The sequence below is a fragment of the Gymnoscopelus braueri genome, assembly GCF_963280865.1.
Source record: "Gymnoscopelus braueri genome assembly, chromosome: 18".
In the NCBI taxonomy this organism is placed as follows: Eukaryota; Metazoa; Chordata; class Actinopteri; order Myctophiformes; family Myctophidae; genus Gymnoscopelus; species Gymnoscopelus braueri.
Window position 1 is genome coordinate 45,943,661 of NC_137618.1, and position 26,183 is coordinate 45,969,843.

The 26,183-nt window shown below is 39.9% G+C and overlaps 2 protein-coding genes and 2 long non-coding RNA genes across 4 annotated transcripts; all 4 read left to right on the top strand.

Annotated features, from left to right (window-relative positions):
* Window positions 1–4,707: 4,707 nt before the first annotated feature.
* LOC308105802 (ADP-ribosylhydrolase ARH1-like) lies at window positions 4,708–7,312 on the top strand (the record flags this gene model as incomplete). Its single annotated transcript, XM_080456724.1, has 3 exons — window positions 4,708–5,032; window positions 6,053–6,425; window positions 6,836–7,312. The coding sequence occupies 3 exons, from the start codon at window positions 4,708–4,710 to the stop codon at window positions 7,242–7,244; spliced, it is 1,107 nt and encodes a 368-aa protein (XP_080312850.1). The 3' UTR covers window positions 7,245–7,312.
* Window positions 7,313–11,579: 4,267 nt separating this feature from the next.
* LOC308073696 lies at window positions 11,580–12,766 on the top strand. Its single transcript, XR_013932026.1, has 2 exons — window positions 11,580–11,830; window positions 12,648–12,766. It is a non-coding gene; the product is annotated as an uncharacterized lncRNA (long non-coding RNA).
* Window positions 12,767–17,886: 5,120 nt separating this feature from the next.
* Window positions 17,887–20,491, top strand: LOC308105803 (ADP-ribosylhydrolase ARH1-like; the record flags this gene model as incomplete). The annotated part of the gene is made up of 3 exons (XM_080456725.1): window positions 17,887–18,211; window positions 19,232–19,604; window positions 20,015–20,491. 3 exons carry the CDS (start codon window positions 17,887–17,889, stop codon window positions 20,421–20,423), a joined length of 1,107 nt encoding a protein of 368 aa, XP_080312851.1. The 3' UTR covers window positions 20,424–20,491.
* A 4,267-nt stretch (window positions 20,492–24,758) lies between these two features.
* LOC308073697 lies at window positions 24,759–25,945 on the top strand. Its single transcript, XR_013932027.1, has 2 exons — window positions 24,759–25,009; window positions 25,827–25,945. It is a non-coding gene; the product is annotated as an uncharacterized lncRNA (long non-coding RNA).
* The last annotated feature ends 238 nt before the right edge of the window (window positions 25,946–26,183 follow it).

Consider the following 26,183-nt stretch of genomic DNA (forward strand, 5'->3'; position numbering starts at 1 on the left):
GTCACGCCAGCATATGTGTCGATGAAATGAAATTTGTCCCTGAGCAAGACTCTTAACCCCTTATTGCTCACAGGCCCTCATTGGAAACAAGCCCGCAAGGACTTTCATGAACGTCCTGTTAAAAGGAATTATCCTTATCCTTATTATATTGTTGACTATGCCGCATCTCCATGGATGTCCCGACTCCCAAGTAGAAGATGGACGTCACGTCACCAGCACCGGACTTTCTACATGGTGGGATGGAATGTTGAAAAAATATGATGCGCACATAGACACGTACACGTTTAGTGTTACTATGCTAATTTATACATATATTTAGTTTGCTAAAAGATACAATCAAATCAATACAGAACAATACAACAGCAGCAAAGACTGATAGTTTCACCTTGCTGGCGCAACAGAGACACGGTGATGATGGGACTGTTTACATCCTGGTAGATATAGCTGCAATGGGTACTGGTCCAACTGTACTGGTTCAACAAGAGGCAGATTTCACATGGTCCAAGAAAGAACATGGCTTCGATATCGTATTTTGTGATCCAAAGGTAGACAAAAAAGTCGGAAAATATCATTCATGAAGTATTCAACATTCAGTGTTGCCAGATCCTGTGAGAGAAATAAGCAACCAGGTCTATGAAAACAAGCCCAAAAGAAAATACATAGGCCAAGAGCACTTTAAACCTAGACATGGGCTATTTGAAAATTGCCGATCTACAAGCTTACAACGCGTAACGATGTGACGCATTGTGAGCTTGTAGATCTGCTATTTTCAAAAAAATCTTGAGGGGAAAAAAGTGCCAAATGTGGAATTTGTTTTAAACAGTTTAACAACACATTTTTGGTAGGGTCTCCCTGGCAAATATGTTGGCGCGCAGTGCACAGATGAGGGTCCGTGGAAAAGTACATGAACATGTTTGAGAACCACTGGTTTAAACAACAATCAAAACATTTGGAAACAAGTCCAAATATCAACTACATTTTAGAAACCAGCCGCTTATAATAAGCAGACATGGCAACACTGCAGAACACTGGAAAGCATGCTTGTTGTTGTTGTTATAGATCACACCCCCAAGCAGACTCTCCTCCCCTCAAGGAGGGGCAGTGCACCAAAGCATTATGGTCATTGTAGTAATGCAGCAGTCCAGTCAAACCCTAGTCAAACACACAGACTTCATAATTCTTCTGGCCATAGGGTGCACATTTTTTACTTTTGCTACTGTTATCTACTACAAATATTATTAACATTGAGTGACTGTAAGTTCTTCCAGGGGTGAAATGCTCCTTTAGTAATCCTACTTTGATTTGGAACTTTATACCTAACTATCTCTTATCTAAGATTGGAGGCCTTAAATTTGTGCTTTTGTGTGACTATGAAATAGATAAACTTCCCTCATCTGTCAGAATTTCATAGACAAATGTTGTTGGCATGGTCTTTGATATATAAACAAAATGTTTCCCCCATAAATGCTACATCTGGAATAATAGGTGCATTGTGTTTAAAAACAGCTCTTTATTTTATAATAACTGGTTTAACAATAATATTACCTGTGTGAATCAGTTACTTGATGGTAATGGGGTACTGTTAAGTTACTCTGGGTTTCTTAGTACTTTTGGCAGATGTTACCCCAAAGGAGTATGCAACGGTTATGGATGATATATTCCTTCTGGAATTGTGATGGCCCTTAAAAGGGACAGTAAGATCAGATGACACACCATTACTTGACCCTGTGGAAACTCCAGTGGGTAGTGTCTGCCTGTCGCCTGATTTATTCCAGAAAAATATTATTACTAGTAGGCTACACCTTATGTAGTATCCTATTAGTCCAGATTTGTTGATAGCTTGAACCGGAAAGTTATTTGGAATCTTCCATGTAAATATCTTCTTACCAATAAAGTGAGGGAGGTTTTGTTTAAAATCCTGCATAGGTATTATCCTACAAGTCATTATCTTCTTAAGTTCAAGAAAGACATCTGTGTGAACTGTTCATTGTGTGAAATGTACCCAGAGACAATGCTGCACTTAGTTTGGAATTGTACCCACACTAACACGTTTTGGTATCTCGGTACATATTATCTCTTTAGTCAAGTGATCAAGACGATCCGTCCGATCTGTCCCATTTTTCAAATTCAAACCTGATTGGCGAATTCCGAACATTACTGGCCCACGCTAACCTACCTGACCTGGCGAAGACCTGTCTTTCGAGGAGCACTTTTTTCTAGTTTCATTTCATTCTTTTTTTAGGTATTAAAAAGGTCTTAAAAGTCCTTAAATTGTCACTTTGCTGTCATTTGTCGCTGTTATCTGGGGACCCCCTCCCCAAAAAAAGAAGAAAAGAAAATCATGTGGCGACCCACAGGTTGAGAACCAATGCTGTACATGAATGTACATGAAATGTATGTAATATAATTTATTGATAACAAGGCTTGCTGAGGCGGAGGTAACCTTGGATCAAGATTCATCAAAGATGGCTATTATCATAGATTTATTTACAAAAGCTCACCTTAGGTGTGGTGACGCGAGGTTAGACTTTGCGAAGGCCTAACCCACAGCCAAGGATTATGTAAATAAGGAGAGCCACTCATGTTGCCCTTTATATTGTTAGCCTCATAGCATAATTGCCTAACAATTTTTTGGTCAAATTGACATGTTTGCCTACTGTAGAATTATCCAGGGCTTTCAAGCACCTGAAATTGTTATTGTGATTATTTATTATGTGTGTATTTCCTGATTATTTAGGATTTTATACCGAAGTGATAGGCTGAGTTCTAGGAGTTGACTCATGCTTATAGGTCAATACTGCTTATTTGGAGTTATAAACTGAAGTTATTATATTATTATTATTATTATTATATATACAGATTGTAAAGGCCACAGCTCTGACCTGTGGTGTTGTGACTTTGCACATGAGTCAAATGAGTGAGACAGAGAGTGTTGATTGATTAGGTCAGATAAGGAGCTGGGGTACAGTGGATACTGTTTAAGAACAGTGCTAAAGCCTGTGTTTCCACAATTATTGATTCTTAATCAACAGATGGGTAGACCAACATGGGTAGACCAAACCCATATAAATAGAGTGGATGCTCACTGAACAGGACGAAGTGTTCTGCATGCATCAGCATTACTAGTTACCAGGGTGTTATTGCTGTGTTCCCCATTTTCCATTGCAAGTTCCGAGAGACTGACGGTAAGAACTGAGAGCGTGTTTACACGACGATAAATGTATATATTTCTGATATGTTTTATAGTATTGTGTGTATATTCCATGTCAGTAATTTGTCGTTGTTGTTTGTTTCCTTTTCTGGGTGTCTAACCTATTGACCCTGGTTGTAGCTTGATTTGGCTACTGGCCTAGTTCTGTTAAAGGGATAATTCACCCCCAAAATGACTTTTTTTCTATCGAATACACACCCCATGGAGACTTGAATTCATGGAGATTTGTTTCTGTTTTTGTCACATTCTTATAAGCCAATAATTTGAAGACCGACGGTAGCTCCGGTAGAGACTCAAATTGTCAACTTTAAGTCTCCAACTGGACACATTAGCATCTTTCCGCTGGTCATCAAATTATAGGCTTAGGAATGCAACAAAAACAGAAAAATCTCCATAGGGTGTGTAATTGATGGGAAAAAAAGTCATTTTGGGGGTGAATTATCCCTTTAATGTGTGTTTGTATTGTGTGTTAGTATAATAGAACCATCAAAGACACAGATCTGAGTTGTGTCCGCTAACTCGGTTGCTTACATACTCTTTACCAGGGGAGATCTAATTAGTTGCATTGCTTGTGTGACTGGCTAGATAATTGTACATACTCTCCTAACACTACTGCATCATTGTGCCTTATTGCCTATGTCCTAAGCCAATCAGAATGCTTGTTACATTCCAAAATGACTTAGGCAGAAAGTCGTTTTAAATCAGCTTTTTGACTACGGCAGAAATGATTATGTTCTGATAGGCTGAGGAAATAGGCAATAAGGCAAGATGAATCAGCAGTATTAGAGTAGAAATAAGTCTGGAAAAAGGTTGAATGTTTTTTTGTTCACAGTGCAGATTAGTGATTTATAATTGACTACACTGCTGTCAAGACTATTAACAATACACTGCTAAGTTAAATTCAATTGTCGAAATGCAAATGCATTTGTATGTGACTTTATTATGATCCAGATGCAGTCGGCCCGAGGGTATTGTCATATTTCCAAATTATAGCCCCCTTTTAAAAAAAGAAAAGAATAAACAATATATTTGTCATAGAAATCACTGATTCCAGTTCCTCGACCACAGAGCACTGCAATGATGGTTGAACACAACCCAAGGTTCTACCTCAGTTCAACATCGCTTTGACCCATTGATACCTGGAACGCTACTGTGTCACTTTAGATGTCTTTGGCTATTCAAAAATAGCAGATATACAAGCTCATAGCGCGGCACCGAGTGCCGCGCTATGAGCTTGTAGATCTGCTATTTTTGGAAAAATCTTGAAAACATTTTTTTTAGATTTCTTTTAAAAAACGGTTAAGATTTACATTTTTTTTTAAGAATCGCCTCAGGTCTTAATGGGTTAATGCTGAAAAACCTGCCAATCCCTGTGCCACTGTGCCTTTTCTTTGTCATAAAAGATCTGAAAGAATTAAAATGAAGCCAATTTAAAATATAATATAATTCAAAATGAAATGTTGCCCTTTTCTTATGTCCTCAGTTAAGGAGTCATAATGTCTACTGAAATCCCCTTGAAGGAGAGGTATGAGGCCAGCATGGTTCTGAGCGGTGCAGGTGATGCCCTGGGCTACAACAACAGCTACTGGGAGTTTGAGTGGGATGGGGAGTCTATTCATCGGCAAGTAAAAGAGAAAGGTGGTTTGGCTGAGCTGGATGTCAAGGACTTTCCGCTCAGCGATGATACCATCATGCACTTGGCCACCGCGGAGGCGCTGATTGAGGTCGGGGGCAAGGATAAGACAACCCTGCCGGACCTGTGTCGGGAATTGGTGGAAAAATACGTAGAAAGTATGAAGGACATGGACGGACGTGCACCAGGTATCTATCTATACATTACTTTAATTTGAAGGTTTTTGTGTGTGTTAAATCTGTCACGGCATGGCAACATTGTGTTACCATGTGTCACTGATAATTTAACTCTGAAAGTGTGCAAATGGAACCAAATAGACCTTCAAGTCCTGATCACGACAGCATGTATGACAAGTGATATTTCACTTCAATTCAGTTCAATTCATTTGAATGGAATCATAGCGATCAGACTAAGTAAATTCACCATGAAGGGTGAACGCTTAGAGTTCAACTTTGGTGAACTTTTATATGCAAACTTGTGGCGTCAACTAATGACACTGCTTTGACTGTTATGACCTCGGAGGGAGTGGGAGGAGCAGCAGTGGGGACGAAGCTACTGTAAGCTATCATTTTAACTCACATAATATTACCCCATAATATACCCTCTATATATATACTCTATATACATGCATACATAAATACAAGTTGAAACAGAAAGGAAGTGCAGTATGGTTTGCATTTAGTCATGAGGCAGGAGTAGTTTGTATAACTATGTTTACTTCCTTTACTTGCACCTCACACCAGGTGGAGTAATTGATTGTATTGCTTAAAGGGATAGTTCACCCCCAAATTGACTTTTTTTTCTATCGATTAGTCACCCCATGGAGACTTGAATTCATGGATATTTTTTTGTTTTTGTCGCATTCCTAAGCCAATAATTTGATGACCGGCAGCGGTTCTGGTAGGAGATACAAAGAGTCTCCTTTGTGTCTCCAAAAAGAAAATGCATGAATTCAAGTCTCCATGGGGTGACTAATCGTTAGAAATAAAGAAATTTTTGGGGTGAACTATCCCTTTAAGTTACACAGGAACATGCAAATTATGCAAATTAATTATTTTACTTTGACAATGTCTGTGTGACCGGCACTTTAGAGACTAGTCCCGTCTTCACAAATCTAACATCAATCAAGATCATAGCAATAGCATGTGACAGAAATTGTGTATTTAATCTTGAAATAAAATGTATTTTTGATCTCCTCCCTTCTCCAGGGAACACCTGCAAGTCTTCCTGTCGTGTTCTCGAGGACAGAATGAAGAGAGGAGACTACAACTACAAGATGCCCTTCAACCCCAGGGCTAAGGGCTGTGGGGCGGCCATGCGCGCCATGTGTATCGGCCTGCGCTTCCCTGACCCAGAGCAGGAGCGTCACCTGGTAGCAGTGAGTATTGAGAGCGGGCGTCTTACCCACCACCACCCCAACGGGTACCTGGGGGCCTTAGCTGCAGCACTGTTCACGGCTTACGCCGTCAGGGGCAGCCCGCCTGTGGAGGCCTGGGGCCACGGCCTCATGGAGGTCCTGGAGAAAGCCAAGGAGTACATCAGAGAGGCAGGCGACTGTGTAGAAGAGAACGTCCAGGAATGGTGAGTGTGAAGATAGATAGATAGATAGATGGAAAAGCAGTCAGATTGAAAAAGGTGCACTCGTTTTCACCGACGGAGGCTCCGCCGAGCGAGCTTAGGCGAGCGAGTCGCTGTGCCGACCATTGCTAAGTCCGAGTTATGTCCCGATAGTGACAGAATCGTAAAACCCTTGGCTCGGTACCTCCAAAGAATGTATATGTGTGTATAAATATATGTGTATTTGTATGTATAAATATATGTATATATGTATATGTATGTGTGTGTGTGTGTGTGTGTGTGTGTGTGTGTGTGTGTGCGTGTGTATATATAGTGTGTTGTTCAATGTCAAAGCAGTACTATTGATAGCAGATAGTTTATTTAAATGTCAGTGGTAGAGTAATAAATTCAGCATTCACTGATCCATGTTATAGGGCCTACTTTAAGGAATCTTGGGAGAACTACCTGACAAAGAGAGGAATCCTGGATGGGAAAGTCGAAAAAGCACGCTTTCCAGAATGCTATGGCGTGAAGGAAAGGGAAGAATTTTACAGGGAAATTGCTTTCCGTAGCACTCCCGGTGCCTGTGGTCCCGATGCCCCCATGATAGCTTATGATGCTCTCCTATGCGCTGGTGACTCATGGGAGAAGCTGGCCGATCATGGGTTCTTCCACGGTGGAGACAGCGACTCCACAGCTGTGATCGCTGCTGCCTGTTGGGGCGCCATCTACGGCTTCAGAGGAGTTCCAGAGCTGAACCACGAGAAACTGGAGTACAGGGAGAGACTGGTTACGGTGGCACAGAAGCTGTTTGAGCTGAGGAATAATCCTTTTAATGAATAAAGCACGCCTGAAAATATTGTGGAAGAGAGAAATAGGTGTTTATGTTCCATCCTTTTTACTGAACTCCAGTCTCCTTGTTATAATGTTTTCCTTTTGCTTAATGCTTTATGTAAAGTACATTGAAGTGCCTTGTTGAATTGTGCTTAACAAATGACATCATGTAAAGTGAAAAATAAAAGTAGATTTACCAAATTCGAGTCACTAGACATTTTATATACTTCACTGTACCATCCAAAGTCAAGTATTTGATTGTACTCATATCTCATATCTCATATCTCATAGCTTTGTGGTTCGAGCATTGGTTCTCCCCTAGGGGTCCTTGAGATAAAGTTTGAGAACCACTGGGTCAGAGTGTCCGCCCTGAGATTGGGAAGTTGGGGTTCGATCCCCCGTCCGGGTCATACCAAAGACCCAATGCCTCCCTGCTTGGCACTCATTATAGATAGGGTTGGATTGGGTGTAAGTCCCTGGGACATACTAGCGTCATGTCCGGTGTATTGTACGTCAAGCTGCCTCACACAGAAACAGGAGCCCAATGGGCCACATGGCTCGGCAAGGCTTACTTACTTATACCTCATATCTACATGAATGAATATCACAGAAATCAGAATTGACTCTGTACTTCCCCCATCCAGGAAACGGGAAATGTTTTGTTCCCTTTTCTTCTGGAAAAGGGAACTAGATTTATGCACAGAGAAACAAACAGTGTCAGGCAAAATGCTATCATTATTTTCAATCCAATTCCATGTCATTTTTATAGAACTTTAACAAATCATTTTTCAGCTAGATTTCTATAAAGTTACAGTCATCTTTTTATGTATGTACAGTGTGTCTGTCTCTCTAGAACCATACGTTAAATCAGTGTGTAGCAGTGTGTTGTTGAGGACCCAAGGAAGTGCAGTGTTGAGTATGAAGTCGAAATCAATTAACCACTTGAACCCTAGTATGTATAAACAAACAAACATTAATTTAGTGCTCTTAAACAAGTCTATATGAAGCCATTTATAAAATCTATGAAAAAGTTGAATATACAACACAATACAAAGTATATTATGTGATTGGGGCCCCTGCTTCATCTCTCTCAGCTTACTAGGACCCCAATGGAAACAAGGCCGCAAGGACTTTTTTGGTGTTATCCTTTTAGACAAAGCGTTTGACTGTACTCGTGCTGTTTTTATATTTATGTCTAATAAAATATTCAATCAATCAAAAGCTATGGGGTCCTTGGCCTGAACAACTGCTGTTTTGACGCCATCTAGTGTCCAACAGTAGACATGATCTGCCTGTGCATGTTATGGATGTGAAATGTGTTTATCTTCGAAAATTTGTTTGCACACTAGCTTTTAATTAATAGATGCACTGACTGTGTATTTAATGCTTAAAACTGTACAATTTCAACTCTTTCATTGATGCAAAGCACTTTGTAACTCACTGTTAAGGTTCTATCATGAATACAAAATATTATAAAAAATACTAGTTTCATGTGTTCAGGGTTTCAAATTGCTAATGTTGTCAAATAAGCTAATTAAATATGCACAATTCAAAAATCAAGCAGAAATGGATTCTACATTAAAACATTACCTTATAGGATCAACTGAGAAAGGTTTGGTACACCAGATTATCACATTGTTAGGTTTGATAATCCTAGACATGAACCACTGGTTTAAACAACATTTAAGCAAGCCCACATAAGAAATACACTTAAGAAACAAGAAACTGATGTTACAATGAAAAGATTACTTCATGACAACTTTTAAATTGGCATAGGCCTACTTATTTATATCTGGGCAGTTGTCTTGTATGCACCACTTCATAGGTCACTGATGAAACACATTGCATTGTTATAAATAATGGACTGTACATAATTGTGATTGCTTTACCATTTGTATTTTTTTCTTTTGTTACCATTTGAATAAATAAGAAAAAAGTTCCCATCTGTTCTTCTTTATTAAATGTCTTTATATAAATATGTGAGAGGGGGGGAGGAGGCAGGATAGATGGACGGAATGGACATGAGATTTTAAAATAAAGGAGTAAAACTTGAATCAAAAAAACTGGAAGACAAGTAGACTTCTTTAGCAACTACAACCTGGATGTTTGTTGGATAAATACCCCCACCACCCACCCCTACATTCTATCCTTTCATCACTCCTTTCCTTCCTGCCTAGTTTTAAGAAACTACATGCTGACCAAGTTTTTAGTTGTTTTTTTTTGTTCCGTTTTTGTTTTTATCTGTCTTTATCTTTCTTTCTTTTCTTTTTCTCCCTCTCTTTTGTCTGTCTGTCTTGTCAGTCTGTCTGTCTGCGGTGAGTGTTGTTGAGTTGTTATATAGGACAGCGCCACACTACTCCGTCGGGAGGGCGAGTGTGTAATGGATAAATTAGAATGCCAACCTGTTCTTCTATCATTTCTGTACTATCTAACTGTATTTGAACTAAGGAGGTTTAAACTCACAGCAGGGGTCTTTAGTCAACCACTCTACACATGAATGTGCTAAATCTAACTCACCTACAGCTGTAAATGGAACAGCTGATCTGAATCCTTCATGCTATTCTCACTGTGTCAGCTATGTGTATTTGTGTAACTGTGTATGTGTCGCTCTGATCTTTAGTCCATACCTTATATTCCATTCAGGTGAAGTTTTAGATAATTTATTCAGACAAAGGCAGATGGAATATCCCGCCTCACCTATGCAGCTATTTCCTTGTTTGTAATAGGGCTGGCAAGGCTGGTGTCACTCCACGGCTGCGGCTAGCCCCGCCCCCGGTCGGTGGGGTCAACATCTCCCTTCACTCTGAGGTTCGCTAATAGTAGCCTGCTAGTTGGTGCTCTTTCAGCAGTGTTTCGCCAAAATGGGAATGAATTGTTGTATGAAAACTGTTCCACGGCTTCTCACCATCGACGAGTTGAGAATAAAGGGGCTAAAATGGACAACGGACTAACTTTTCACCGCATTCCCAAATGGAAGCCAGCCAGGTCTCCCGACGTAACAAAGAGACGATGCATGGCTTGGTTGTCATTGATTGATTGAATATTTTATTAGGCAAAAAATGTAGAACAGCACAGTTACATTTAAAATACTTTGTCTAACAGGTCCGTTCATAAAAGTCCTTGCGGACTTTTATGTTTCCAATGAGGGCCTAAGTCACACCTCAGGATCCATGTAGAGAGAGTTATAGGCACTATACGCAACAAGTACCATATATTAAATGGTAGGGTACCCATCACTCTGATGCATACACCTAGCCTGGTTCCAAACAGGCTGATAATCAGGCTAGCATAAACCAGGAGTGGGCAGGACATGACAATCCTTGACAAAGTTGTCTGAGCGTCTGAAACTATTTTTAATAGTACCCTTCTGCATAGTAAAAGCAGACATGAGGTTATGCTCTGTAGATACATTATCTGTTCCCTTTTTATGTACATAGTAACCTGTACATGTTTTCAAATAAAATACATAGTCTTTCTACATAAAATGATTATATGCAAATAGAACCGCATTCTTTCACATGGCTAAAATGCATAGGCCATTATATTATTATGCAGTGCTTTCATTCAATGCAAATATAACCGAATCCTGATGATGATGATGGCTCAAGTCACCAGTTGCCTGACCTGTTAATGATCACATTATAATATGGATGGGCAGAGACCATTTTACTCCTCTTTGAGCCTGATGAGGTTCCTTTTTTATACACATAGTATCCTGTAAATGTACCTTGTTTTCAAATAAAAGACACCTTCATGTGACGTTGACTTACAGTGGTTACTTTGTAGATTTAGATTATTATTACAAAACAAGCAGATAAGTACAATAAACAAATGACTATTCAATTTGATATGGTAGAATAGGACTCATTATGTGAAGAACTCACACTGACACTGTTGTTATGAATACTTATGATACTGGTGGGCTTAATTTTCGTGATTTTACTACTCTTGATAATACCATTAAAGTTAATTGGATTAAGCAGTTCCTTAAAGGCCGATTTCGCCGATTTTGCATAAAACCCCTATTTTTATGAATTATTTTATTTTTTTTATGGTGTTGTATCTGTGTTTTTAGATTTTTGATCCATAAGACGATCCCCATAGCGTCAAATGACGTTTTCCGTAGGTTCTCATCTTATGTCCGCACTACATGGTGTCTCACAGTACGTTTTAACAGCGGGCGACTCTCGGGCGATCGCCGGCGACATCGTCCAAAAGATAAAGAAAATCCATCTTTCATCGCCCCCCCGCCCACTTCGCCCTATCGCCAGTAGTCGCCGGCTCTCATAGACATATAATGCACTTCCGGAAAATACTATCCTGATCGCCCGCTGATCGCCCACTGTTAAAACGCACCGTCAGTGAGACCAACCCCACACACACCCCAAGGGTTGTCTCCCAAAGAGTGGGATCAGCCTTCTTTCTCCCTGCTCAGTTGTACAATGGCGTCGGTAAACACTCCGTGGGAGGAATACTAACACAACAGATATTTATTTGAACCATAAAACACAGAAGAGCAGCTCCACCGCAGAGAAATTCAACAGGCTGTATGCTGAAATCATGCTGGACACAGCTTGGATTAATTACTTTATAGAGTAAGTAATGATTGTGCCAATGATTGTGTAAACGTTATGCCAACTTGACATAATAATCCAACGTGTAATTGTACTTGATTGCTTTAATGTTAGAGATTAATAAAGTTAGGGTAGTAGGCCTACTAGTATACGATGTGTAGTTGACTTCTGATAGACGCATGCACGCAGAGCATTGTTGTTTACATTGTCGTTCCATAGCTAGCCAAATGCAAAGCTAAACCACTTGTGTGACAAGCCAAATTTATGCTTTGTCTCTTGTCAGATTTCAAATATAAAGTGCTTATGCCATGGCCACGGATGTTACAATTTGAATCGGGTGGGTGCAAGTACCCGTATCTTCCGTATTGTTTAAATAAAAGCATTTTAATCCGATCGGTGGCCATTTTCTCATAAACCTCCCAACCGATCGCATAAGGGTCGCATAATAAATGGCCACTGATCGGATTAAAATGCTTTTTTATTAAACAATACGGAAGATACTGGTACTTAGACCCACCCGATTCAAATTGTAACATCCGTGGTCATGGGATAAGCACTTTATATTTGAAATCCGAACGTTTATGTAGATGTACGGATTGTACATGTAGAAAGTGCAAACACCAGGTTGAAGTTCCCCCATGACAGTCATATTTCAGGGCTACGTCGCCGGGTCCCGAAAATAGCAGATCTACAAGCTCACAACGCGTCTGACTCGACACTTTGTGAGCTTGTAGGTCTGCTATTTGCGGCTTGCATGCAATATTAGTATAAATTAGGCTTCACGTCGGATGATATCTATTTAATCTACAAGTGTAATCTAATGTGTTCTTTTCAACAGGACAGAATGTTGTTTCGCCTGCCTGCGGAAATGGAGTAACGTTCTGCTGATGAAGACCCCTGGGACTCGCCTTATGAGATACAACCATATTCTTTTTCTAAATAAAACGATTACATTTACACCCTGCTTGCTCTACTCATTGATCACGGTACATTCTACATTGTATAAGCATTCATAATGACAAAATGTGAACCCCAATTCTATAAGGGTTCTTTTGAACTGTTTCATGATAGGAGATGGTCTTTCATTTGGCAGAATGGTACATAATTACATGACTTAGGCTATATGACAAGAGTATTTGAACATTATGTCATCTATTCTAAAGTAATGCACCATGCACGTCATGTTTTCATGTTTTCTCTAAGTTTAGTCCAAAGAATATAACTGGAAATGACAGTGAAACATTATGCTCTCAGAAATAAGGAGTCACACACACATGACATGAGTATGAAACGTTTTGCTTTATTATTGAGGGACGGCCATAGCTGAGTGGTTAGTGAGCCCGCCCTGGTTGCCCCAGGTACGATTCCAGGTCACGCCAGCATATGTGTCGATGAAATGAAATTTGTCCCTGAGCAAGACTCTTAACCCCTTATTGCTCACAGGCCCTCATTGGAAACAAGCCCGCAAGGACTTTCATGAACGTCCTGTTAAAAGGAATTATCCTTATCCTTATTATATTGTTGACTATGCCGCATCTCCATGGATGTCCCGACTCCCAAGTAGAAGATGGACGTCACGTCACCAGCACCGGACTTTCTACATGGTGGGATGGAATGTTGAAAAAATATGATGCGCACATAGACACGTACACGTTTAGTGTTACTATGCTAATTTATACATATATTTAGTTTGCTAAAAGATACAATCAAATCAATACAGAACAATACAACAGCAGCAAAGACTGATAGTTTCACCTTGCTGGCGCAACAGAGACACGGTGATGATGGGACTGTTTACATCCTGGTAGATATAGCTGCAATGGGTACTGGTCCAACTGTACTGGTTCAACAAGAGGCAGATTTCACATGGTCCAAGAAAGAACATGGCTTCGATATCGTATTTTGTGATCCAAAGGTAGACAAAAAAGTCGGAAAATATCATTCATGAAGTATTCAACATTCAGTGTTGCCAGATCCTGTGAGAGAAATAAGCAACCAGGTCTATGAAAACAAGCCCAAAAGAAAATACATAGGCCAAGAGCACTTTAAACCTAGACATGGGCTATTTGAAAATTGCCGATCTACAAGCTTACAACGCGTAACGATGTGACGCATTGTGAGCTTGTAGATCTGCTATTTTCAAAAAAATCTTGAGGGGAAAAAAGTGCCAAATGTGGAATTTGTTTTAAACAGTTTAACAACACATTTTTGGTAGGGTCTCCCTGGCAAATATGTTGGCGCGCAGTGCACAGATGAGGGTCCGTGGAAAAGTACATGAACATGTTTGAGAACCACTGGTTTAAACAACAATCAAAACATTTGGAAACAAGTCCAAATATCAACTACATTTTAGAAACCAGCCGCTTATAATAAGCAGACATGGCAACACTGCAGAACACTGGAAAGCATGCTTGTTGTTGTTGTTATAGATCACACCCCCAAGCAGACTCTCCTCCCCTCAAGGAGGGGCAGTGCACCAAAGCATTATGGTCATTGTAGTAATGCAGCAGTCCAGTCAAACCCTAGTCAAACACACAGACTTCATAATTCTTCTGGCCATAGGGTGCACATTTTTTACTTTTGCTACTGTTATCTACTACAAATATTATTAACATTGAGTGACTGTAAGTTCTTCCAGGGGTGAAATGCTCCTTTAGTAATCCTACTTTGATTTGGAACTTTATACCTAACTATCTCTTATCTAAGATTGGAGGCCTTAAATTTGTGCTTTTGTGTGACTATGAAATAGATAAACTTCCCTCATCTGTCAGAATTTCATAGACAAATGTTGTTGGCATGGTCTTTGATATATAAACAAAATGTTTCCCCCATAAATGCTACATCTGGAATAATAGGTGCATTGTGTTTAAAAACAGCTCTTTATTTTATAATAACTGGTTTAACAATAATATTACCTGTGTGAATCAGTTACTTGATGGTAATGGGGTACTGTTAAGTTACTCTGGGTTTCTTAGTACTTTTGGCAGATGTTACCCCAAAGGAGTATGCAACGGTTATGGATGATATATTCCTTCTGGAATTGTGATGGCCCTTAAAAGGGACAGTAAGATCAGATGACACACCATTACTTGACCCTGTGGAAACTCCAGTGGGTAGTGTCTGCCTGTCGCCTGATTTATTCCAGAAAAATATTATTACTAGTAGGCTACACCTTATGTAGTATCCTATTAGTCCAGATTTGTTGATAGCTTGAACCGGAAAGTTATTTGGAATCTTCCATGTAAATATCTTCTTACCAATAAAGTGAGGGAGGTTTTGTTTAAAATCCTGCATAGGTATTATCCTACAAGTCATTATCTTCTTAAGTTCAAGAAAGACATCTGTGTGAACTGTTCATTGTGTGAAATGTACCCAGAGACAATGCTGCACTTAGTTTGGAATTGTACCCACACTAACACGTTTTGGTATCTCGGTACATATTATCTCTTTAGTCAAGTGATCAAGACGATCCGTCCGATCTGTCCCATTTTTCAAATTCAAACCTGATTGGCGAATTCCGAACATTACTGGCCCACGCTAACCTACCTGACCTGGCGAAGACCTGTCTTTCGAGGAGCACTTTTTTCTAGTTTCATTTCATTCTTTTTTTAGGTATTAAAAAGGTCTTAAAAGTCCTTAAATTGTCACTTTGCTGTCATTTGTCGCTGTTATCTGGGGACCCCCTCCCCAAAAAAAGAAGAAAAGAAAATCATGTGGCGACCCACAGGTTGAGAACCAATGCTGTACATGAATGTACATGAAATGTATGTAATATAATTTATTGATAACAAGGCTTGCTGAGGCGGAGGTAACCTTGGATCAAGATTCATCAAAGATGGCTATTATCATAGATTTATTTACAAAAGCTCACCTTAGGTGTGGTGACGCGAGGTTAGACTTTGCGAAGGCCTAACCCACAGCCAAGGATTATGTAAATAAGGAGAGCCACTCATGTTGCCCTTTATATTGTTAGCCTCATAGCATAATTGCCTAACAATTTTTTGGTCAAATTGACATGTTTGCCTACTGTAGAATTATCCAGGGCTTTCAAGCACCTGAAATTGTTATTGTGATTATTTATTATGTGTGTATTTCCTGATTATTTAGGATTTTATACCGAAGTGATAGGCTGAGTTCTAGGAGTTGACTCATGCTTATAGGTCAATACTGCTTATTTGGAGTTATAAACTGAAGTTATTATATTATTATTATTATTATTATATATACAGATTGTAAAGGCCACAGCTCTGACCTGTGGTGTTGTGACTTTGCACATGAGTCAAATGAGTGAGACAGAGAGTGTTGATTGATTAGGTCAGATAAGGAGCTGGGGTACAGTGGATACTGTTTAAGAACAGTGCTAAAGCCTGTGTTTCCACAATTATTGATTCTTAATCAACAGATGGGTAGACCAACATGGGTAGACCAAACCCATATAAATAGAGTGGATGCTCACTGAACAGGACGAAGTGTTCTGCATGCATCAGCATTACTAGTTACCAGGGTGTTATTGCTGTGTTCCCCATTTTCCATTGCAAGTTCCGAGAGACTGACGGTAAGAACTGAGAGCGTGTTTACACGACGATAAATGTATATATTTCTGATATGTTTTATAGTATTGTGTGTATATTCCATGTCAGTAATTTGTCGTTGTTGTTTGTTTCCTTTTCTGGGTGTCTAACCTATTGACCCTGGTTGTAGCTTGATTTGGCTACTGGCCTAGTTCTGTTAAAGGGATAATTCACCCCCAAAATGACTTTTTTTCTATCGAATACACACCCCATGGAGACTTGAATTCATGGAGATTTGTTTCTGTTTTTGTCACATTCTTATAAGCCAATAATTTGAAGACCGACGGTAGCTCCGGTAGAGACTCAAATTGTCAACTTTAAGTCTCCAACTGGACACATTAGCATCTTTCCGCTGGTCATCAAATTATAGGCTTAGGAATGCAACAAAAACAGAAAAATCTCCATAGGGTGTGTAATTGATGGGAAAAAAAGTCATTTTGGGGGTGAATTATCCCTTTAATGTGTGTTTGTATTGTGTGTTAGTATAATAGAACCATCAAAGACACAGATCTGAGTTGTGTCCGCTAACTCGGTTGCTTACATACTCTTTACCAGGGGAGATCTAATTAGTTGCATTGCTTGTGTGACTGGCTAGATAATTGTACATACTCTCCTAACACTACTGCATCATTGTGCCTTATTGCCTATGTCCTAAGCCAATCAGAATGCTTGTTACATTCCAAAATGACTTAGGCAGAAAGTCGTTTTAAATCAGCTTTTTGACTACGGCAGAAATGATTATGTTCTGATAGGCTGAGGAAATAGGCAATAAGGCAAGATGAATCAGCAGTATTAGAGTAGAAATAAGTCTGGAAAAAGGTTGAATGTTTTTTTGTTCACAGTGCAGATTAGTGATTTATAATTGACTACACTGCTGTCAAGACTATTAACAATACACTGCTAAGTTAAATTCAATTGTCGAAATGCAAATGCATTTGTATGTGACTTTATTATGATCCAGATGCAGTCGGCCCGAGGGTATTGTCATATTTCCAAATTATAGCCCCCTTTTAAAAAAAGAAAAGAATAAACAATATATTTGTCATAGAAATCACTGATTCCAGTTCCTCGACCACAGAGCACTGCAATGATGGTTGAACACAACCCAAGGTTCTACCTCAGTTCAACATCGCTTTGACCCATTGATACCTGGAACGCTACTGTGTCACTTTAGATGTCTTTGGCTATTCAAAAATAGCAGATATACAAGCTCATAGCGCGGCACCGAGTGCCGCGCTATGAGCTTGTAGATCTGCTATTTTTGGAAAAATCTTGAAAACATTTTTTTTAGATTTCTTTTAAAAAACGGTTAAGATTTACATTTTTTTTAAAGAATCGCCTCAGGTCTTAATGGGTTAATGCTGAAAAACCTGCCAATCCCTGTGCCACTGTGCCTTTTCTTTGTCATAAAAGATCTGAAAGAATTAAAATGAAGCCAATTTAAAATATAATATAATTCAAAATGAAATGTTGCCCTTTTCTTATGTCCTCAGTTAAGGAGTCATAATGTCTACTGAAATCCCCTTGAAGGAGAGGTATGAGGCCAGCATGGTTCTGAGCGGTGCAGGTGATGCCCTGGGCTACAACAACAGCTACTGGGAGTTTGAGTGGGATGGGGAGTCTATTCATCGGCAAGTAAAAGAGAAAGGTGGTTTGGCTGAGCTGGATGTCAAGGACTTTCCGCTCAGCGATGATACCATCATGCACTTGGCCACCGCGGAGGCGCTGATTGAGGTCGGGGGCAAGGATAAGACAACCCTGCCGGACCTGTGTCGGGAATTGGTGGAAAAATACGTAGAAAGTATGAAGGACATGGACGGACGTGCACCAGGTATCTATCTATACATTACTTTAATTTGAAGGTTTTTGTGTGTGTTAAATCTGTCACGGCATGGCAACATTGTGTTACCATGTGTCACTGATAATTTAACTCTGAAAGTGTGCAAATGGAACCAAATAGACCTTCAAGTCCTGATCACGACAGCATGTATGACAAGTGATATTTCACTTCAATTCAGTTCAATTCATTTGAATGGAATCATAGCGATCAGACTAAGTAAATTCACCATGAAGGGTGAACGCTTAGAGTTCAACTTTGGTGAACTTTTATATGCAAACTTGTGGCGTCAACTAATGACACTGCTTTGACTGTTATGACCTCGGAGGGAGTGGGAGGAGCAGCAGTGGGGACGAAGCTACTGTAAGCTATCATTTTAACTCACATAATATTACCCCATAATATACCCTCTATATATATACTCTATATACATGCATACATAAATACAAGTTGAAACAGAAAGGAAGTGCAGTATGGTTTGCATTTAGTCATGAGGCAGGAGTAGTTTGTATAACTATGTTTACTTCCTTTACTTGCACCTCACACCAGGTGGAGTAATTGATTGTATTGCTTAAAGGGATAGTTCACCCCCAAATTGACTTTTTTTTCTATCGATTAGTCACCCCATGGAGACTTGAATTCATGGATATTTTTTTGTTTTTGTCGCATTCCTAAGCCAATAATTTGATGACCGGCAGCGGTTCTGGTAGGAGATACAAAGAGTCTCCTTTGTGTCTCCAAAAAGAAAATGCATGAATTCAAGTCTCCATGGGGTGACTAATCGTTAGAAATAAAGACATTTTTGGGGTGAACTATCCCTTTAAGTTACACAGGAACATGCAAATTATGCAAATTAATTATTTTACTTTGACAATGTCTGTGTGACCGGCACTTTAGAGACTAGTCCCGTCTTCACAAATCTAACATCAATCAAGATCATAGCAATAGCATGTGACAGAAATTGTGTATTTAATCTTGAAATAAAATGTATTTTTGATCTCCTCCCTTCTCCAGGGAACACCTGCAAGTCTTCCTGTCGTGTTCTCGAGGACAGAATGAAGAGAGGAGACTACAACTACAAGATGCCCTTCAACCCCAGGGCTAAGGGCTGTGGGGCGGCCATGCGCGCCATGTGTATCGGCCTGCGCTTCCCTGACCCAGAGCAGGAGCGTCACCTGGTAGCAGTGAGTATTGAGAGCGGGCGTCTTACCCACCACCACCCCAACGGGTACCTGGGGGCCTTAGCTGCAGCACTGTTCACGGCTTACGCCGTCAGGGGCAGCCCGCCTGTGGAGGCCTGGGGCCACGGCCTCATGGAGGTCCTGGAGAAAGCCAAGGAGTACATCAGAGAGGCAGGCGACTGTGTAGAAGAGAACGTCCAGGAATGGTGAGTGTGAAGATAGATAGATAGATAGATGGAAAAGCAGTCAGATTGAAAAAGGTGCACTCGTTTTCACCGACGGAGGCTCCGCCGAGCGAGCTTAGGCGAGCGAGTCGCTGTGCCGACCATTGCTAAGTCCGAGTTATGTCCCGATAGTGACAGAATCGTAAAACCCTTGGCTCGGTACCTCCAAAGAATGTATATGTGTGTATAAATATATGTGTATTTGTATGTATAAATATATGTATATATGTATATGTATGTGTGTGTGTGTGTGTGTGTGTGTGTGTGTGTGTGTGTGCGTGTGTATATATAGTGTGTTGTTCAATGTCAAAGCAGTACTATTGATAGCAGATAGTTTATTTAAATGTCAGTGGTAGAGTAATAAATTCAGCATTCACTGATCCATGTTATAGGGCCTACTTTAAGGAATCTTGGGAGAACTACCTGACAAAGAGAGGAATCCTGGATGGGAAAGTCGAAAAAGCACGCTTTCCAGAATGCTATGGCGTGAAGGAAAGGGAAGAATTTTACAGGGAAATTGCTTTCCGTAGCACTCCCGGTGCCTGTGGTCCCGATGCCCCCATGATAGCTTATGATGCTCTCCTATGCGCTGGTGACTCATGGGAGAAGCTGGCCGATCATGGGTTCTTCCACGGTGGAGACAGCGACTCCACAGCTGTGATCGCTGCTGCCTGTTGGGGCGCCATCTACGGCTTCAGAGGAGTTCCAGAGCTGAACCACGAGAAACTGGAGTACAGGGAGAGACTGGTTACGGTGGCACAGAAGCTGTTTGAGCTGAGGAATAATCCTTTTAATGAATAAAGCACGCCTGAAAATATTGTGGAAGAGAGAAATAGGTGTTTATGTTCCATCCTTTTTACTGAACTCCAGTCTCCTTGTTATAATGTTTTCCTTTTGCTTAATGCTTTATGTAAAGTACATTGAAGTGCCTTGTTGAATTGTGCTTAACAAATGACATCATGTAAAGTGAAAAATAAAAGTAGATTTACCAAATTCGAGTCACTAGACATTTTATATACTTCACTGTACCATCCAAAGTCAAGTATTTGATTGTACTCATATCTCATATCTCATATCTCATAGCTTTGTGGTTCGAGCATTGGTTCTCCCCTAGGGGTCCTTGAGATAAAGTTTGAGAACCACTGGGTCAGAGTGTCCGCCCTGAGATTGGGAAGTTGGGGTTCGATCCCCCGTCCGGGTCATACCAAAGACCCAATGCCTCCCTGCTTGGCACTCATTATAGATAGGGTTGGATTGGGTGTAAGTCCCTGGGACATACTAGCGTCATGTCCGGTGTATTGTACGTCAAGCTGCCTCACACAGAAACAGGAGCCCAATGGGCCACATGGCTCGGCAAGGCTTACTTACTTATACCTCATATCTACATGAATGAATATCACAGAAATCAGAATTGACTCTGTACTTCCCCCATCCAGGAAACGGGAAATGTTTTGTTCCCTTTTCTTCTGGAAAAGGGAACTAGATTTATGCACAGAGAAACAAACAGTGTCAGGCAAAATGCTATCATTATTTTCAATCCAATTCCATGTCATTTTTATAGAACTTTAACAAATCATTTTTCAGCTAGATTTCTATAAAGTTACAGTCATCTTTTTATGTATGTACAGTGTGTCTGTCTCTCTAGAACCATACGTTAAATCAGTGTGTAGCAGTGTGTTGTTGAGGACCCAAGGAAGTGCAGTGTTGAGTATGAAGTCGAAATCAATTAACCACTTGAACCCTAGTATGTATAAACAAACAAACATTAATTTAGTGCTCTTAAACAAGTCTATATGAAGCCATTTATAAAATCTATGAAAAAGTTGAATATACAACACAATACAAAGTATATTATGTGATTGGGGCCCCTGCTTCATCTCTCTCAGCTTACTAGGACCCCAATGGAAACAAGGCCGCAAGGACTTTTTTGGTGTTATCCTTTTAGACAAAGCGTTTGACTGTACTCGTGCTGTTTTTATATTTATGTCTAATAAAATATTCAATCAATCAAAAGCTATGGGGTCCTTGGCCTGAACAACTGCTGTTTTGACGCCATCTAGTGTCCAACAGTAGACATGATCTGCCTGTGCATGTTATGGATGTGAAATGTGTTTATCTTCGAAAATTTGTTTGCACACTAGCTTTTAATTAATAGATGCACTGACTGTGTATTTAATGCTTAAAACTGTACAATTTCAACTCTTTCATTGATGCAAAGCACTTTGTAACTCACTGTTAAGGTTCTATCATGAATACAAAATATTATAAAAAATACTAGTTTCATGTGTTCAGGGTTTCAAATTGCTAATGTTGTCAAATAAGCTAATTAAATATGCACAATTCAAAAATCAAGCAGAAATGGATTCTACATTAAAACATTACCTTATAGGATCAACTGAGAAAGGTTTGGTACACCAGATTATCACATTGTTAGGTTTGATAATCCTAGACATGAACCACTGGTTTAAACAACATTTAAGCAAGCCCACATAAGAAATACACTTAAGAAACAAGAAACTGATGTTACAATGAAAAGATTACTTCATGACAACTTTTAAATTGGCATAGGCCTACTTATTTATATCTGGGCAGTTGTCTTGTATGCACCACTTCATAGGTCACTGATGAAACACATTGCATTGTTATAAATAATGGACTGTACATAATTGTGATTGCTTTACCATTTGTATTTTTTTCTTTTGTTACCATTTGAATAAATAAGAAAAAAGTTCCCATCTGTTCTTCTTTATTAAATGTCTTTATATAAATATGTGAGAGGGGGGGAGGAGGCAGGATAGATGGACGGAATGGACATGAGATTTTAAAATAAAGGAGTAAAACTTGAATCAAAAAAACTGGAAGACAAGTAGACTTCTTTAGCAACTACAACCTGGATGTTTGTTGGATAAATACCCCCACCACCCACCCCTACATTCTATCCTTTCATCACTCCTTTCCTTCCTGCCTAGTTTTAAGAAACTACATGCTGACCAAGTTTTTAGTTGTTTTTTTTTGTTCCGTTTTTGTTTTTATCTGTCTTTATCTTTCTTTCTTTTCTTTTTCTCCCTCTCTTTTGTCTGTCTGTCTTGTCAGTCTGTCTGTCTGCGGTGAGTGTTGTTGAGTTGTTATATAGGACAGCGCCACACTACTCCGTCGGGAGGGCGAGTGTGTAATGGATAAATTAGAATGCCAACCTGTTCTTCTATCATTTCTGTACTATCTAACTGTATTTGAACTAAGGAGGTTTAAACTCACAGCAGGGGTCTTTAGTCAACCACTCTACACATGAATGTGCTAAATCTAACTCACCTACAGCTGTAAATGGAACAGCTGATCTGAATCCTTCATGCTATTCTCACTGTGTCAGCTATGTGTATTTGTGTAACTGTGTATGTGTCGCTCTGATCTTTAGTCCATACCTTATATTCCATTCAGGTGAAGTTTTAGATAATTTATTCAGACAAAGGCAGATGGAATATCCCGCCTCACCTATGCAGCTATTTCCTTGTTTGTAATAGGGCTGGCAAGGCTGGTGTCACTCCACGGCTGCGGCTAGCCCCGCCCCCGGTCGGTGGGGTCAACATCTCCCTTCACTCTGAGGTTCGCTAATAGTAGCCTGCTAGTTGGTGCTCTTTCAGCAGTGTTTCGCCAAAATGGGAATGAATTGTTGTATGAAAACTGTTCCACGGCTTCTCACCATCGACGAGTTGAGAATAAAGGGGCTAAAATGGACAACGGACTAACTTTTCACCGCATTCCCAAATGGAAGCCAGCCAGGTCTCCCGACGTAACAAAGAGACGATGCATGGCTTGGTTGTCATTGATTGATTGAATATTTTATTAGGCAAAAAATGTAGAACAGCACAGTTACATTTAAAATACTTTGTCTAACAGGTCCGTTCATAAAAGTCCTTGCGGACTTTTATGTTTCCAATGAGGGCCTAAGTCACACCTCAGGATCCATGTAGAGAGAGTTATAGGCACTATACGCAACAAGTACCATATATTAAATGGTAGGGTACCCATCACTCTGATGCATACACCTAGCCTGGTTCCAAACAGGCTGATAATCAGGCTAGCATAAACCAGGAGTGGGCAGGACATGACAATCCTTGACAAAGTTGTCTGAGCGTCTGAAACTATTTTTAATAGTACCCTTCTGCATAGTAAAAGCAGACATGAGGTTATGCTCTGTAGATACATTATCTGTTCCCTTTTTATGTACATAGTAACCTGTACATGTTTTCAAATAAAATACATAGTCTTTCTACATAAAATGATTATATGCAAATAGAACCGCATTCTTTCACATGGCTAAAATGCATAGGCCATTATATTATTATGCAGTGCTTTCATTCAATGCAAATATAACCGAATCCTGATGATGATGATGGCTCAAGTCACCAGTTGCCTGACCTGTTAATGATCACATTATAATATGGATGGGCAGAGACCATTTTACTCCTCTTTGAGCCTGATGAGGTTCCTTTTTTATACACATAGTATCCTGTAAATGTACCTTGTTTTCAAATAAAAGACACCTTCATGTGACGTTGACTTACAGTGGTTACTTTGTAGATTTAGATTATTATTACAAAACAAGCAGATAAGTACAATAAACAAATGACTATTCAATTTGATATGGTAGAATAGGACTCATTATGTGAAGAACTCACACTGACACTGTTGTTATGAATACTTATGATACTGGTGGGCTTAATTTTCGTGATTTTACTACTCTTGATAATACCATTAAAGTTAATTGGATTAAGCAGTTCCTTAAAGGCCGATTTCGCCGATTTTGCATAAAACCCCTATTTTTATGAATTATTTTATTTTTTTTATGGTGTTGTATCTGTGTTTTTAGATTTTTGATCCATAAGACGATCCCCATAGCGTCAAATGACGTTTTCCGTAGGTTCTCATCTTATGTCCGCACTACATGGTGTCTCACAGTACGTTTTAACAGCGGGCGACTCTCGGGCGATCGCCGGCGACATCGTCCAAAAGATAAAGAAAATCCATCTTTCATCGCCCCCCCGCCCACTTCGCCCTATCGCCAGTAGTCGCCGGCTCTCATAGACATATAATGCACTTCCGGAAAATACTATCCTGATCGCCCGCTGATCGCCCACTGTTAAAACGCACCGTCAGTGAGACCAACCCCACACACACCCCAAGGGTTGTCTCCCAAAGAGTGGGATCAGCCTTCTTTCTCCCTGCTCAGTTGTACAATGGCGTCGGTAAACACTCCGTGGGAGGAATACTAACACAACAGATATTTATTTGAACCATAAAACACAGAAGAGCAGCTCCACCGCAGAGAAATTCAACAGGCTGTATGCTGAAATCATGCTGGACACAGCTTGGATTAATTACTTTATAGAGTAAGTAATGATTGTGCCAATGATTGTGTAAACGTTATGCCAACTTGACATAATAATCCAACGTGTAATTGTACTTGATTGCTTTAATGTTAGAGATTAATAAAGTTAGGGTAGTAGGCCTACTAGTATACGATGTGTAGTTGACTTCTGATAGACGCATGCACGCAGAGCATTGTTGTTTACATTGTCGTTCCATAGCTAGCCAAATGCAAAGCTAAACCACTTGTGTGACAAGCCAAATTTATGCTTTGTCTCTTGTCAGATTTCAAATATAAAGTGCTTATGCCATGGCCACGGATGTTACAATTTGAATCGGGTGGGTGCAAGTACCCGTATCTTCCGTATTGTTTAAATAAAAGCATTTTAATCCGATCGGTGGCCATTTTCTCATAAACCTCCCAACCGATCGCATAAGGGTCGCATAATAAATGGCCACTGATCGGATTAAAATGCTTTTTTATTAAACAATACGGAAGATACTGGTACTTAGACCCACCCGATTCAAATTGTAACATCCGTGGTCATGGGATAAGCACTTTATATTTGAAATCCGAACGTTTATGTAGATGTACGGATTGTACATGTAGAAAGTGCAAACACCAGGTTGAAGTTCCCCCATGACAGTCATATTTCAGGGCTACGTCGCCGGGTCCCGAAAATAGCAGATCTACAAGCTCACAACGCGTCTGACTCGACACTTTGTGAGCTTGTAGGTCTGCTATTTGCGGCTTGCATGCAATATTAGTATAAATTAGGCTTCACGTCGGATGATATCTATTTAATCTACAAGTGTAATCTAATGTGTTCTTTTCAACAGGACAGAATGTTGTTTCGCCTGCCTGCGGAAATGGAGTAACGTTCTGCTGATGAAGACCCCTGGGACTCGCCTTATGAGATACAACCATATTCTTTTTCTAAATAAAACGATTACATTTACACCCTGCTTGCTCTACTCATTGATCACGGTACATTCTACATTGTATAAGCATTCATAATGACAAAATGTGAACCCCAATTCTATAAGGGTTCTTTTGAACTGTTTCATGATAGGAGATGGTCTTTCATTTGGCAGAATGGTACATAATTACATGACTTAGGCTATATGACAAGAGTATTTGAACATTATGTCATCTATTCTAAAGTAATGCACCATGCACGTCATGTTTTCATGTTT